Source organism: Cyprinus carpio, chromosome A4 (genome assembly GCF_018340385.1).
Source record: "Cyprinus carpio isolate SPL01 chromosome A4, ASM1834038v1, whole genome shotgun sequence".
NCBI lineage: Eukaryota > Metazoa > Chordata > Actinopteri > Cypriniformes > Cyprinidae > Cyprinus > Cyprinus carpio.
Window position 1 is genome coordinate 3,011,100 of NC_056575.1, and position 15,010 is coordinate 3,026,109.

General features: G+C 35.9%; 1 protein-coding gene across 2 annotated transcripts in view; it reads left to right on the plus strand.

The window, feature by feature from the left end:
* The window catches only part of LOC109078020 (metabotropic glutamate receptor 8-like), a 156,818-nt gene that overhangs the window by 58,011 nt on the left and 83,797 nt on the right, over positions 1-15,010 (plus strand). For both annotated transcript variants that reach the window (XM_042738368.1, XM_042738374.1), the window contains exon 3: positions 7,465-7,681. In XM_042738368.1, coding sequence (XP_042594302.1) covers positions 7,465-7,681 — 217 coding nt within the window. The remainder of the gene's footprint in view (positions 1-7,464; positions 7,682-15,010) is intronic.

Genomic DNA, 15,010 nt, shown 5'->3' on the forward strand with positions numbered 1-15,010 from the left:
ATTATAAATGCACCTATATGTGTGTGTGTGTGTGTGTATATATATATATGATTCCTTGCAGTATGCATGAATTAATAATAATATAAGCATTTTCTTACTTTTTCATGTCCCCTTTATGTACCATTTAATATATTGGATAGAATTTCAAACCTATAATTTAACCTATAATTCAATTATATAATTTTGATAGATGGAAATGATTTTACTTTCTATATAATTTCCCTATAATTTGCAATCTGGTAATTGATTACACATTTAAGTACTTATAAACCAAAGTATGTTTATTAAATAGTATAATATTAAAATTATTAATATTAATATTCTATTTGAGGTTTAATTTGGATTTTTTACATAATCAAATTAGTATTTTGTAAAATTCTTTATGCATTGTTTTAGAGTTGAGGGTTTGCCTTGTGCTTCCCCCAGATTGTCTGAATATATCTTAAATGTTTTGTTGTGTTGGTTTGTCTCACTCAACAACTTTCAGTTCTTCTGATTCAATTCAGTATGCAGTTAATATTTCTCTTACTGAGCAAAGACTTTAGCTCTTTATTTGAATCCCCTTTTCTTGTGCAAATAATCAAGCCATTAAAACATTTAATTGTCTGAATTACAAAATTCAGTAGAACCCACCTGAGTATAATGAGCCGTTCAGGTCAAAGGTTACCTGTTCCTGTACAACAGCAGTACTGAGCCTATAGCATACATCTATTCATACTGTACATAAAACGGTAATGTAAGATGATGGAGCCAGCAGTCTTGAGCAATCTCAACAGGCAGTTAAACCCCGTCAGCTAATCTGTCTCCTCCACTGCCCGCAGATCTGTCAGTCCAGCCATCCAATCTGACAGGCCGTCCAGATGACGGATGAAACTGTCCGCTGCTGTGAGGCTGGAAGCCAGTGCGCAGCCACCTGCCAAGGCAGTGCGTCCCGTCAAAGCCCCTGTCGAGGAGAGAGGGCACCGTGCCCTGCAATTACACCTCACTGCTGGCATTATCACTAGTGCACAATGTAAGCGATCTGCCTCATTGCGGCTGAAATGGCCAGTTGCTGGGTGACATTCAGGGTTTGAGTTGTTTGGGTTCTTTTCACTTTATTGTGGTCACTGTGTGGCATCGATGGCATATTCTGGACTCTTTTGGCAGTGGTTTTAGTTGAGGCTCTCGGCGAGCATCCCATCCTTTGTGTCATCGTCTTGCTTCTGTCACTAAATGTGAGAGAACTTGTTTATAATGTTGCAGCGCTGAGCAATTAATCCAATCTATTGTTTAAGCACAACGACAAATGCTTACAGCTAAATGTGCAATGTTTTTTTTTTCGGTCCAGCTGATATTTGTCAGAGATCCAGGACGTCCCCTTGTATGTGATGTTATGTCCGTAGATGATGCCTTTGTTTGGACTGAGAGGGATTCATGACCTGCTTCCCCACATCTTTTTGGCCTAAAATGCACACAAAACATGTTTTTTGGTTGGACCTGCTGTGCAAATTATAGTGTCTTTCAGGGGGCTGAACTGCTTTAAAGGTTTCATTATGGATAATTTCGGGATGTTGTCGGTTGAGGATTATCTTGTGCTACACAGAAATTCTTACTTTTCTTTTTGCTTTTATTTTATTTTTGAGAACCTTCCAATTTTTTGCAACAGTGCTTGAGTATTGTTCTCAATCTTTCTTCAGTGTTTCTCAATCTTAAAAATTATAAAAATATTACAATCATATATAATCTTACATATAATTATATAAATAATTTAATTTAATTATAATTGTATTATTTTATGTTTATATGTACACATTTTGTTTTTAAGATTTCTTTGATAATTTCAGTGTGCTTTTGGTTGAGGTTTGTTTTGTGTTAACCAAAAATTCTCATCGTTGTAAAATAGGAAATTTTGGGTCAGTTTTATTAGTAACCTATAGATTATATAAAACTGAATGAATAATTTGCTAATTTGAATTACATCTAAATAAACTGAATTAAATTTAATAAAAATATACATATGCTGTATTTGTGCACATTTTACAATAAATTAATTTTTTATTCGTAATTTTTTTTCTTTTGAGCCACTGAGCAAATTAAATAGTAATTTTTGGAGATTCTTTACTGATCGTTTTGGCCTGTTATCAGTTGATGTTTGTCTTTTCTGCTGGCCAAAAATGATTTTTTTTTAACCTCTAGGGAAGTTAGCCAAACATCATCTGTTATAAGAAATATTTTTTTTTGTTATATAAATTATATTTAAATCATAGATTGATAATGATGGTAGGCCCTTTTTTTCAGTGTTGTGTTCAATGTTATCTTAATTATCTGATCTGACCTTAATCAGCCTGCTGTTGCTATGGTTACATTCTCAGGTAATTGTGACTTTTAGACAATGGCTATTTTGTGTGAAATGAAAAGACACGGCCCAACTAAACTAAATTACTGTAAACTTTTCAAAACCCAAGTATAAATCTGCTATTCTCTCAAATGAACAATTTAAAGGCTCAGTCCAGTCACCTCTTTGGGTTTGAACAGTGATGCTAATTGTACGGCAGTGTCAGGTTGAGGATCAGTGTATAAAACACCGCCAGCCATCTGTGATGCCCATTGAGTTTGACATCTACTTTCTCAGCCTTCAATCCACCATCACCCTTAATTTGAACACTGAACTCGAATGAATTCATACGGCATCATCCTGAAAACCTATAATGCATTTCATCTGTACTGCATGCATCTCTAGCCTGTCTATGATAGACTTAAGAAGAGGATTCAAAGGAATAAGTGACGAGAGGTTCTTTATAGTGTTGCATTTAGTCATTTTGTGTCTTTCTGGTCTGCTGTGACTTACACAGTGGCATTATTAGAGTGGAAGCACAGAGTCCTCACCAGTCAATACTTCATTGAGTTGCATTATTGTGAACAAATAAAGGATCAGTTGTCTTAGAATGCACAAAAATCTTACCCTTTAGGAAATCATTACATACAAAAATCCTGTTTTTAATTGTTGTAGATTCATTGGTTTCTACTACTATAAAAGTAAGTTTAAAAATATGTAAATGTCTATAACAAAACAATTACACAGAATTTTTATATTAGGCTGTTAACACTTGTCTTCAGAGAATATATCATGAATATTTTATCTTAATAAGTAAGATTAGTTTTTAGTAGTATTACATAAAAAAGGAAATTGCATTGTGTGGTTTTTTTGTGTGCACAGAAAATCCTAAATATTTTGTGTCAAGACATGTAATGACACTTTGTTTAATCACATCTTAATCTTTTATTTAATTTTATTTTACAGATTTTTTTTTATTTTTTTATTGAATTTACCTTTTTTTTTATGCACTGACCATCTTTAGGTACCAGTGCTCGGGGATTGAATTTGAAGGGTTACTGTATTTAAAATATGCATTTTAAGGCTTGAGATTTGGTAGCAATGAGATTTTGGCCTGTTGTTTTTCTTCTATTGCATGCATAGGTGGACACACACATTCATAGTATAGCACGTCTCCTCTACTCATACAACACACACTCGCTTGCGTATCAGTGTGTGTGTCCTCAGATCAGTGTAATCTCAACACACAAGACACATTAATCAATTCAGCTATAATTACGTGAGGCTGCTCGTTGTGTTTGTAAGCGTGTATGAGGCCACGCTTGCATTTGCACCCTTTGTTAAGGTCCATGTCTGGCTTACGCCGTCTGGATGTCGGACAATAAAGGTCTGATCAAGGGTTAATTAGCAGTTCTGGAGAACCATCTATCAACCATTTAGCTGGGCAGCTCCATTATCCTGAGACTCAAACACACACACGCTGTTCAAATGAATGCACACGCACATATATTTGTGTTTGTGTGATGTGTAGGATCAGATATTATTCCTGTGACATCCAGTGCTGCAATCCTTCATTTGACTGACCTATATACATATAAAAAAGCAAAGAATATGCAAATCATTTCAAAAGTGCAGATCATTCTGCTAGAGTTGTTTGTGGATGCATTGATTAATTTCACAAATAATAGGAAAACAATTACGTTATATATTTATATATGTGTCATTTTTTGTTTATCTTTTAAAGGAATGTTGTGGGTTCAATACAAGTTATGCATTATATAGCACTGATGTCAATTATCATAAAAAATATTGCTTTTACGGTAAGGCACTCAAAATGGAAGTAGACAGGGTGACGTCTAGCCACAAGATTATAAAAAATATATATCATCATGAGACTATTAGCATTATACCACAGTTTTTGCTTTTCTAACTTTTTAACATGTATGAGTTGACATTGTAATCTGTGGTAACTGACATTGTCACAAATGCTGTCAACAGCTTTTATCTTTTATTCATTAAGGAGGGCTCAGGTTGGAAATTCTCTGAGGATTAATAGGTCTTAAATGCTCAAGGATCTCGTGATCACATCCTGCTTTTTAATCCCACAGATCTGTCACAAACATCCCATTTTTTCATTCTTATCTTCCAGCCTGTCGTCCATGGCCTCGGGTCTGTTATGTCCCTCCATTTGCACATCTCCAATGGCCTGTTCTTTTAATGCAAATGCATTTGTGTGACAGCATGCAGCAGCATTTTCATGCATCATTCAGAGATCTCTGTTGTGTCGAGGTTCTTTTAAAGCACTTGTCCAGAGCATCTCATGCTGAGCTCTTTATAGTAGTGTTTTATCCGCCGGTATCATAAACTACAACTGCTCAAAATCTGCTCAATATTTAAGTCCTCATTCAGCGAGCTTTGAAACAGGTGTGTTCATGAAATGCATTGGAGACTATTATAGTTTACAGGAAAACTTTTTTTCTTTTATATATTAAGTGTTTGTTCAATTATACAGCGATAGCTTGAGGAAATGTTGAAAAAGGAGATTACTGAGTTTATTGACTGTAAAAAGCAAACACATCCTATTTAATAATTAGTGGTCTAGTGACTCTTGCAGGTAAAACAGACTTTTAAAAAAATATTGTATTTTAAATTGTTTTGTTTTGATTTATTTAGTAGGAGCGTTTGGATGAATTTTATTTTATTTTTTTTTGTAATTTAAAGGGATAGTTCACCCAAAAATGAAAATTATGTCATTAATGACTCACCCTCATGTCGTTCCAAACCCGTGAGACCTCCGTTCATCTTTGGAACACAGTTTAAGATATTTTAGATTTAGTCCGAGAGCTTTCTGTTCCTCCATTGAGAATGTTTGTACGGTATACTGTCCACGTCCAGAAAGGTAATAAAAACATCTTCAAAGTAGTCCATGTGACATCAGAGGGTCCGTTAGAATTTTTTGAAGCATCGAAAATACATTTTGGTCCAAAAATAACAAAAATTATGACTTTATTCATCATTGTCTTCTCTCCCGGGTCTGTTGTGAGCGTGTCGAGAACGAGTCAATGTTTCGTTCGTTATCTGGCTCGGCTCGGTGTTCATCTTCAATTCTCTCTTCACATCAGTTCAGTCAGCATTTGAGTAAATGAATTACTCCGGGATATTGGTTTATTTGAACTCAGAGGGAGTGTCAGCCATGTTAAAAAAGTTAGCAGCTTAAGTCATTTGTGGATTAATGCTTATTGTTGACGCGAATCCTTTCAAAGGATTCAGTTCGATTTGGTGAACTGGTTCAAGAAGATCCGGTTACATCGAGTGATTCGTTCGCGAACCGGATATCACTAAACTGCAGTGTTGTGAACGCGCTCACAACAGACCCGGGAGAGAAGACAACGCTGAATAAAGTCGTAGTTTTTTTATATTTTTGGACCAAAATGTATTTTCGATGCTTCAACATATTCTAACGGACCCTCTGATGTCACATGGACTACTTTGAAGATGTTTTTATTACCTTTCTGGACGTGGACAGTATACCGTACATACATTCTCAATGGAGGGACAGAAAGCTCTCGGACTAAATCTAAAATATCTTATACTGTGTTCCGAAGATGAACGGAGGTCTCACGGGTTTGGAACGACATGAGGGTGAGTCATTAATGACATAATTATCATTTTTGGGTGAACTATCCCTTTAACTTGACCTGGTGGTAGACCTATATGATAAATTACTGGTTTAATGTTATGAGTCTTATTTAAATTTTAAAACATTTTTATTTTTTATTTTATTTTATTTTATTTTATTTTTTATAGCTGAGGCACATTTGGTTTAATTTTATTTTATGTAACCAATGTTGGTATTTGAATTAAAATTTATTCTTCAAGTAAAGTTGTCTTTCCTGTATTTATGTATCTTGACCTCTTGGGTGTTGTCTTATTTGTTGCCTTTTTTCATGAAATATTCATGAGCCACTACTGGTATACTTTATGAAAGTTTGCACTGCATTATGGTTAACCTTTTCCGATGAGTGAACCTCACAAAAGTTTGCTTGCCATCTTTTTAGGAACATAGTTTTTGCGTTGATGCTGAAAGCATTGAACCTGTGTTTTTTTGCATGCTTTCGAAGTTGTCACATTTATCAAAATCTCTTAATTATCTATCAGTCTTACAGTGTCAGATTTCAGTTTTCACTCCTCACTGTTGGAGATGGAATAAATTTGATGTATTTTTCAATGTCATAGTTTTGTTCAGCATCATTACTCATGAATCTACTCGATGCAGCTATCCACACTCATACGGTGATGCTCCTCAAGCACTTTGTGGCTAAATGTTTTCTTATTTACAGTTTCAAGCGGTGAAAGCACAGTCTAGGTGATTGTGTACCATCGCGCCATCGGGGATGTTTGGATTTAACACCGTTTGTGTAGCTTGACGTGAGCTGCATCTCAAAACAGTTTTGTTACAGAATCCTTCAGAATAATTTAGCTGTGAGCTTCTTTGACCTTCTCCTGTCCTCTTTTTCTAGACAATGAATCTATCAGTCAAACTCCACATGACATGTGGGAATATAAATACAGTATATATATATAGTCAAGATTTTGTTTAAATTGTGGCCATGAATTAATAATCCATTTCTTCATTTAAGAAAATTGTTGTATTAATTTAAAAAAAAAAATATAAACATAACCATCATAAGGAAAATAGAATCATACGAATGAGATTGTACAAATTGCAAATTAGCCACCAAATCGCCAAAATGTAAAATAATTATGAATTTCCAAGATATTGTGTTAAAATAGCATATTTTGGATGACCTGCAACTATTTGTCATTAAAACCTTTCAAGATCATATTAAATAAGTGTTTTATAATTAGCATGCGTGTAACTCATCTGCCATGCTGGATTTCACTGAGCTTGTTGCAATGCATTATAGTTACCAATGTTTTGGTTTACCAAAGATTGGCTTTTGTATACAGGGGCAATGCGATGCTGCATGTAATTTGGCCAAAATTAGGTATATTAGAAGGCAGCATAACATTGGCTTCAAGGCAAGCAGGTCACTGGATCTGGAAACGCATGCTTCTTTCTTCCGCTGTGAAGCAAGAGGACCCTGTCTCTGAACTTTGAACTCTGAACTTTCTTCTGTTCTCTGCAGATTCCTCAGATCAGCTATGCATCCACCGCTCCGGAGCTGAGCGATAACACCCGCTACGACTTTTTTTCCCGCGTCGTTCCCCCGGATTCCTACCAGGCCCAGGCCATGCTGGATATTGTCACGGCGATGGGCTGGAACTACGTCTCCACACTGGCTTCTGAAGGGAACTACGGGGAAAGTGGAGTGGAAGCATTCGTGCAGATCTCCAGAGAGATGGGTAAGATGGCTTTTCCAAGATTGGCTTGATGCATTGATGAATTTGAACCAAATTCCTGCTTCAAGAAACAAGCTTGTTCCCCTTAATGTTTTTCATCCCAGATATTAAATCAGCAGTGTGAGATTAATTGTGTAGTGCATGCACCGGCTTGACAGAAGACAAGCCACTGAGTGTTTTATTGTGCACAGATATTGTAGTAAGGAATAGTTAACCAAAAGTTTTTATATACTCCCCTTCAGGCCATCCAAGATGTAGACGAGTTTGTTTCTTCATCAGATTTGGAGAAATGTAGCATTACATCACTTGCTCAGCAGTGGATGCTCTGCAGTGAATGGGTGCCGTCAGAATGAGAGTTCAAACAGCTGATAAAAACATCACGATAATCCACAAGTAATCCACACCACTCCAGTCCATCTGGTGAAGTGAAAAGTTGTGTTTTTGTAAGAAACAAATCTTTAAGATGTTTTTAAATTCAAACTGTTGCTTATGGCTAAAATACTAGTCCATAATCCATAATAACGCTTCCTTCAGTAAAAAAAATAATCTCACCTGTATGCACAGATCAAGTACTGTTTACAAGCCAAACCAGTCCAAAACAGTTCTGACCTGGGTGGATTTTGATGTGAGAGACAACAGGGCATGGGCTTTTTCAATGGATGAAGAATTATCATGCATTATCATGCATTTGTTTCTTACAAACATGCAAGATGTTGTTTGATGTACTGGAGTGGTGTGAATTACTTGTGGACTATTGTGATGTTTTTATCAGCTGTTTGGATTCTCATTCTGACGGCACCCATTCACTGCAGAGCATCCATTGCTGAGCATATGATGTAATGCTACATTTCTCCAAATCTGATGAAGATTACATCTTGGATGGCCTGAGGGTAAGTAAAAATTTCAGCAAATTTTCATCTTTGGATGAACTATTCCTCTAAGGCAGTTTTTGCATCAGTTTGCAGTCTGGAGGAGTTGCCAATAATTACTAGAAGTTTGGTAGTGTGTAAATGATCCTCAGTTATTTAGTATATGATACACAGTTTTTCTCTGTAATCAAAGTGGGAAAGTGTGTAAAGCCTAGTGTTTTAAAATCTGTATTCCACTCGACTAAGCAGGGGAAGCATATTGTTATTCTTATCTTGCACATTTTTATCTGCTCGGCGTGTACAGAAGTTGAATCCATTTAATTAATTCTCACTTGTTAAACTAAGGATAAATGGGGTTTATGTTGGTAATGTACTGTAGTGTTTCTGACCGTACCGGGTACCCTGGTGACCCTCTGCTCTTTCACATATTGACCGAAATGTCATGGATGGTCTTGATTTTGTCGGAGTTTGGGAGGCAAAGTGCTCTCAGCTGAGTGTTCAGCTGTCTTCTGTCTGTTCAGTGGATGTTGACATTGCTTATAGAGGCAAAGGCAATGTAGACCGACCAGCGGGACCCAAGTGTTTGTTGTCCATGCAGCAATGAGAGACTTAAGCTTACAGAAAGTACACAAGGTGAAGTGAAGTCTTGACATTAGCCATTGCACTATTTCAGCATGTGGTATTTCAACACAAACCTGCATCTTATTCACTAACCACCTGAACAGGTGCTACATGCAGTCCCTTCAGGATCTCAGGAAAATGCAACTCCATTTGCGACAGCTTGCATTTTTTTTGTCTTTTTTTCTATTAAAAAAAAAAAAACCTTAACCTTGGATAATTCAGAAGCCTTAAATAATGCAACAACTGGGCATATTTTCAGATGCTATGTGGTTAAGTGAATGTTCTGCATTTTAAAGCTCTGTTCATGTGTTTAGGACCATAGTAGTGCACTATGGTATGCCAGATAGTAGTAGTCTGCTTATAGTTGTGATTTACTATTTAACTTTTATTGCAAATTTACCCCAGAAAGACAAACATGGGTCAGCAAGCTGCCTATAGCAGCCATTCAGACTGAATGGGAGTGTGTAAAACGGACTCTGTCTAGTCTGCTAACCACATCCTCTACAGGAATTATGGTGCTAGCCGCTATCAATAATGACCTGAGGCTGAAGAAAAGTAGGGAATATGGGTGAGAGGAGGACATGGATGGACAGAAATTATAATGATGGGCTTTAACACTCAGTCCCTCCTCCGCTAAAGCCCCTCTACGCAACAATCCTCCCCCCTTCTTCACCCTACGTGATAGAATTATAGCTATTACCAGAGACCCCGCTGCTCTGCAAATGCAAATATCACACAGCTGTACTAATCACACTGTTTAATTGTGCATTAAAAATTCATGAGTGATGGCACACATTTGTGTAATAACATCCACTTTAGCATCCTCCGGACTCCAGTGTTTACCATCACACGTAGCTACTTAAGAGACTCGCTGCTCCTCATTTAAAGTAGTTAACCACAGTCTAGCCAGAAGCTTACTACAGTATGGTTTTACAACAGTAACCATTGATTAACTATAGTTTTTGTTGTAAAACCATAGTAAATATAAAACTAACCATGGTTTTACCATAGTATGTGTGCTAACTCATTTATATGTTGGGAAAAATAATTAAGCATGATTTTATAAAGAAAACATTTTGTTTCCAAAAGTAAAAATGGGCTTTTAGTGCACTGAATTTAAACAAAAGAAGGTGAAATATGGATTGAGACCATCTAAGCTTAGATGTGAGCATGGTAAATGGGTTATCCTTGCTTTTGTTTGCAGTTGTTTTGTTGACATTGTGAAGGAGTCTTTTCATTTCCTAAACTGCTGGTTCAAGTCTCCCAGCTGTAACGTGAGAGGTGGATTACACCGAGAGAAAAGAATTGAACAGGCATGCAATTAGCTGCTAAACGAATGTCATACAACAAGCGAATGAAAAGTCAATAGCTTTGCAACTGTGATGCCCTCATTGTAGTCTCCGCTAATGGCCAAGACTATTGAGATCTTCGTCTTAGCTTGTCACTACTTCAAGAAATCACAGTGTATCAGATAGCAGTTACATTAACCCCAGTTTATTCTGCGAAACTTTGAGTTTAATTAAGGGCCATTTTTTTCTCTTGTGCATGACTCTATTCACTGTCTAAAAGTGAATAGATGTCATGGCCTAGCGGTTAGCATGCATGCTTTGATGCATTGAACTGTAGTGCTGATAAAAGCTGCTCAGACTCTTCAAGTTAAATGGTTTCATTGGGGTTTTGAACCTTCTTGGCTAATCTGGCAGACCAGCTTAATTAGCTAAAAAACAGTTTCCAGTGAAATTTTTCAGGCAAAAAAAGCCCATTGTATATTGTCAGTAGCAGCGATGTATATAGTAAAGATTGCACAGAAGTCACTTTCAAACACTTCTGTTGCATGCAAAGACCATGATGAATCGTTTGTTGTTCGAATTGTTTTATATAATGCATCACATAGTTGTGTGAGAAATAGGCTGAATTAACCTGCATTATGTGTGGCTGTCGTGAGATCTATAATTGGGTGAAGTACCCTGTCTCATTGCATTCGTTTTTGTGCAGATGCCTCTCACTATACTGACTTACTAATGATCTCTGACAACATGCTGTGTACGGTTTCTACACTCTAAAAAACACTGAGATAATAACAACCCAATTTGGGTTATTTTTAACCCAAGGGCTGGGTAAATATCACGCCATCACGTGAAAAGAACGACACAACACACATTTAAGTGACTCACACCGCGCCCCTGTATGATGCTTTGCATAAAATTGAATGATATACAGTACAGTAATGATTTTATAGATGAAATAAAATGTACACAGACCTGCATTTTACTGAAATGCATCAATTCAATGGTGCTTCGAACTCTTGAAGACTCAGAGGGTTATGTCTGACCCAGGATCTGAGTAACACAAAAACTACACAAGCACTGAAAAAATAGCCCCAAAAAATGACCCAAGAAGCTGAACACAGCATTTAAGTAAAAAAATAAAAAAATATATAATAATATCCCGATTTTTTTTTACTTTGAGTGTAGTCAAAGTAAAACAGCCTTATTTCCCCAGAGGGGTAATAATAAAACAACATCTCTGACAGGATGCTCTTTAAATCTGCCTCTACCTACATTTTCTTTTGCAAAACCCACAAATATGTACAATTCACTAGTTTCTAACTTTAATTCCACATAAATAATTTTTATAGGGCAGATTATTGATTAATAAAGACTTATTTTTGTGTGTTTCCATGCACAATGCTATGTTATGACCTCAAAACACTTGTAATAGTACATGATTCATTTACTAAACTCATGCATTTTGATGTTTGCATATGTGTGGCTTTTTTCAGATGTGGTAAACTTGCTCGGTAGCGTACCTGGTACAAGATTGCACTTGTGATTTGGAAACGCTGTGAAACACAAGTCTCAATAAAAGAGTGCAAAGACTTGTAGAAGCAAGCTGAAATGTAAATGCATTTTTATTTTATGTTTACTTTTGTTAATACTATCAGTTAGGTTTAGGGTAGGGTTTATGTACGTTTTTTTCAAATATGAGAGAATTAGTCTTTTAGCGTCACACACCGGACATGTCATTTCTGAACTTTTGCGATACATACAACAAGCAATGTAATAAAATGTTGCCACATTTCATTTAAGTAAATCTGTTTCTGGAAAAAATTAATGCATCTTTAATGCCACTACTTGGAAATTTCACTTCCCGTGAAAGTGCAAGAAAGAACGTAATGTCATTTTGCAGAAATGTAATCACAGGCATGTTTTTCCAGTGGGGCTGGGTTGAGTAATTTGAGGAACTGAGGCTCTCAAAGCTGTAGGTAAGATATTTTTCCATACACTGAAAACAAATTAGAGAGAAATTGCTAGTAAATTTCAGAAATAATTATCAAGAAATTGCAAGTAATACACTGAATTAAACATGAAATTTAGAAAGACTGAATTTGTGTATTGAAATACTTCAGTAATCATTGTTTATAACTTAACTTTCAGTATACATCTGTTACCCTGTAACTGACTACTTATCCATAAACCTTGCCTAATTTTGTCGACATGCTAATGGTTTAATATTGTGTTTCATTGTCCAGGTAGGTGACAGTTTATCATTTCAGCCTTCTACGTTTCATAAAAGTCTTTTCCCTGTGTATATTCATATTAATAAGCTTTAAGACAGCTGCCAGGATGGGGTTAGTGAGCACAGTTCTCTGAGGAGCAAGTAGCAATAGATGCTAATAGACATTAGCCTTAATTACCATGCCAATGGGCCATAGATAATTGCAATATACGGCCGTCGTTTCCCAATAGTTTTGGAAAAGCTATGTGAAATGGCCATTGCAGCAGTTGGGCTTTTGTTCTTCAGGTCCTCGATATACTTCATATGTGCAGAATAAACTCTGTTATTATACAGTTTTCACAAAATACTGTGACTAGACTAAAGGACGAGCTAGAGACATTGAGATTGACACATTTATTCTATCTTTCTGCTCATTTCTCTTTGTCCAGTGTGTCCCTCCATAGTATGTCCACACTCTAAACTAGCCGTCCTCAGTAATCATCTCAGCTGTATGCGTCTAGGCTAGCACCAATTGGCCCATTGCTAAAGACAGTATACGCTCCTAAAACTCAGAGGTGCAGAGCAGGGCGGCGGTTTCAGAGCTGCCCTTCCCACAGGAACTCAGGAGGGAAATGTGCATCTGCCCTGTTTAAAGGGTCTAATGAAGCCATTGCATTCCAAGGAAGTCAAACTCTGTCTATAGATTAAACACAGGCTTCTGTTATTTTGGGGTTGTGACCTGCACAGACGGCTGCCAAGTGATGTCTGGTGAATGCCACGGGGGAACAGATGGTGCAAACGGCAAAGCACAACCCATATAGTGTTTCTAACGTTATGGATTGTAACATTTCGATGCGGTTAGAATTTTTAATAGATTTTCCTAAAGTGTAACACTAAAGAACTTATGTAGTGCTTTTTTTAAGCCACTGCAGTAATATGCATGTGGAAATGTATTTTCGAACGCATTGGATGGTAATATGTTAGTAAATTGGTTTAAATGTGGAGTGGAGAAATGAACGAATCAAAATATGAGGCTGGAAGGAATCTATTCTTTCATTTGCCAATGTGTTTCAGCACAAATAATTTCGGTCCTTACAGACAACTTTTCACAATAAATAAAAAATTAAATATACATAATAACCGAAAAAGGTGTAGGCCCAAAGCCTTTGCTTATTATGCCTATTATATGTGTTTATCTAATAAGCGTCATTTTAAATGCAAACAAAGACAAGATTCAAACTTGCAATCAACCAATCAGAGCATTAGAACAAATCACATGACATAAGTGATGCAATTTGGTTTATACAGTTTCTTACTCAGTATTTTTGACTAGTTTCACTTTGTAAATGTCTAAACATTAAATTAAGATGCATTTTATTAAATTAAGATTTACTTGAGAAGCGATATTAAGATATTAAGTCCTATTTTATTCTAAAAAAGTAACTTTAAATAAGATGGGGTCAGGAAAAAAAAACTTATTTGAAAGGGAAAACAAGTTTATTCTTATCCAATTGGCATTTTTAAGCGTAAAGACACTTCATTTTGATGCATTTTTCAAAAAAGAAGACTTATCTTGTGGAATCTTGCTTCTCAAGTGTAAAAGCCTCTTGATTTAACGATGTTTATATATTTGCACTGAAAACAATACAAAACATACTGATGAAAAAATATATTTTGCAGTGTATATAAGGTATTCTTCCTACTAAACAACTACTTACTAAAGCACAGTTTTGTAATGTATTGCTGGAGGATTGTAACTGTCCCTTGGGTGATTTTAGCTATCAAGATGTGTTAGCTCATCATCATTATCAGCTCTCAAAAGTGAGAGACTCTACCACAAAGCATCAAACACAACATATGTTGCCAATTAGTTTCATTTGCTCATTTTATTTAGGCATCTCTACAGACAAAAGTTTGAGCGGATCGATGAGGTGACAAACATCATAATATGGACAATTTACAAAAGTCACGAAGGATTCTGGATGCAGTTTTGTATAAAGATTTAATGCACTTCCTAAACTCTCTTATTAGATGATTTGTGCAATTCCTCACTACTCTCAAACAAAAGAGTATTAAGACTTTTTAAGATTTGAAATGTGGCAGTGAATCATTTCAAAACTCATTGATTTGTATATTCCTAAATATTCATGTAATTGTGGTTATAATAATAATGGAAAAATGGAACAGTCTATAAAATTATGCTCAATGTACAATGTTAAAAATGAAGGAATCACAAGTGTTTTATCCTTATTTTGAATTACTCACTGCATACACATTTAAGGAAAAACTAGTGCTAATTTTATTTTCTATATTTTTTAATCTGATTCAAGTAACCAGTTTAAAA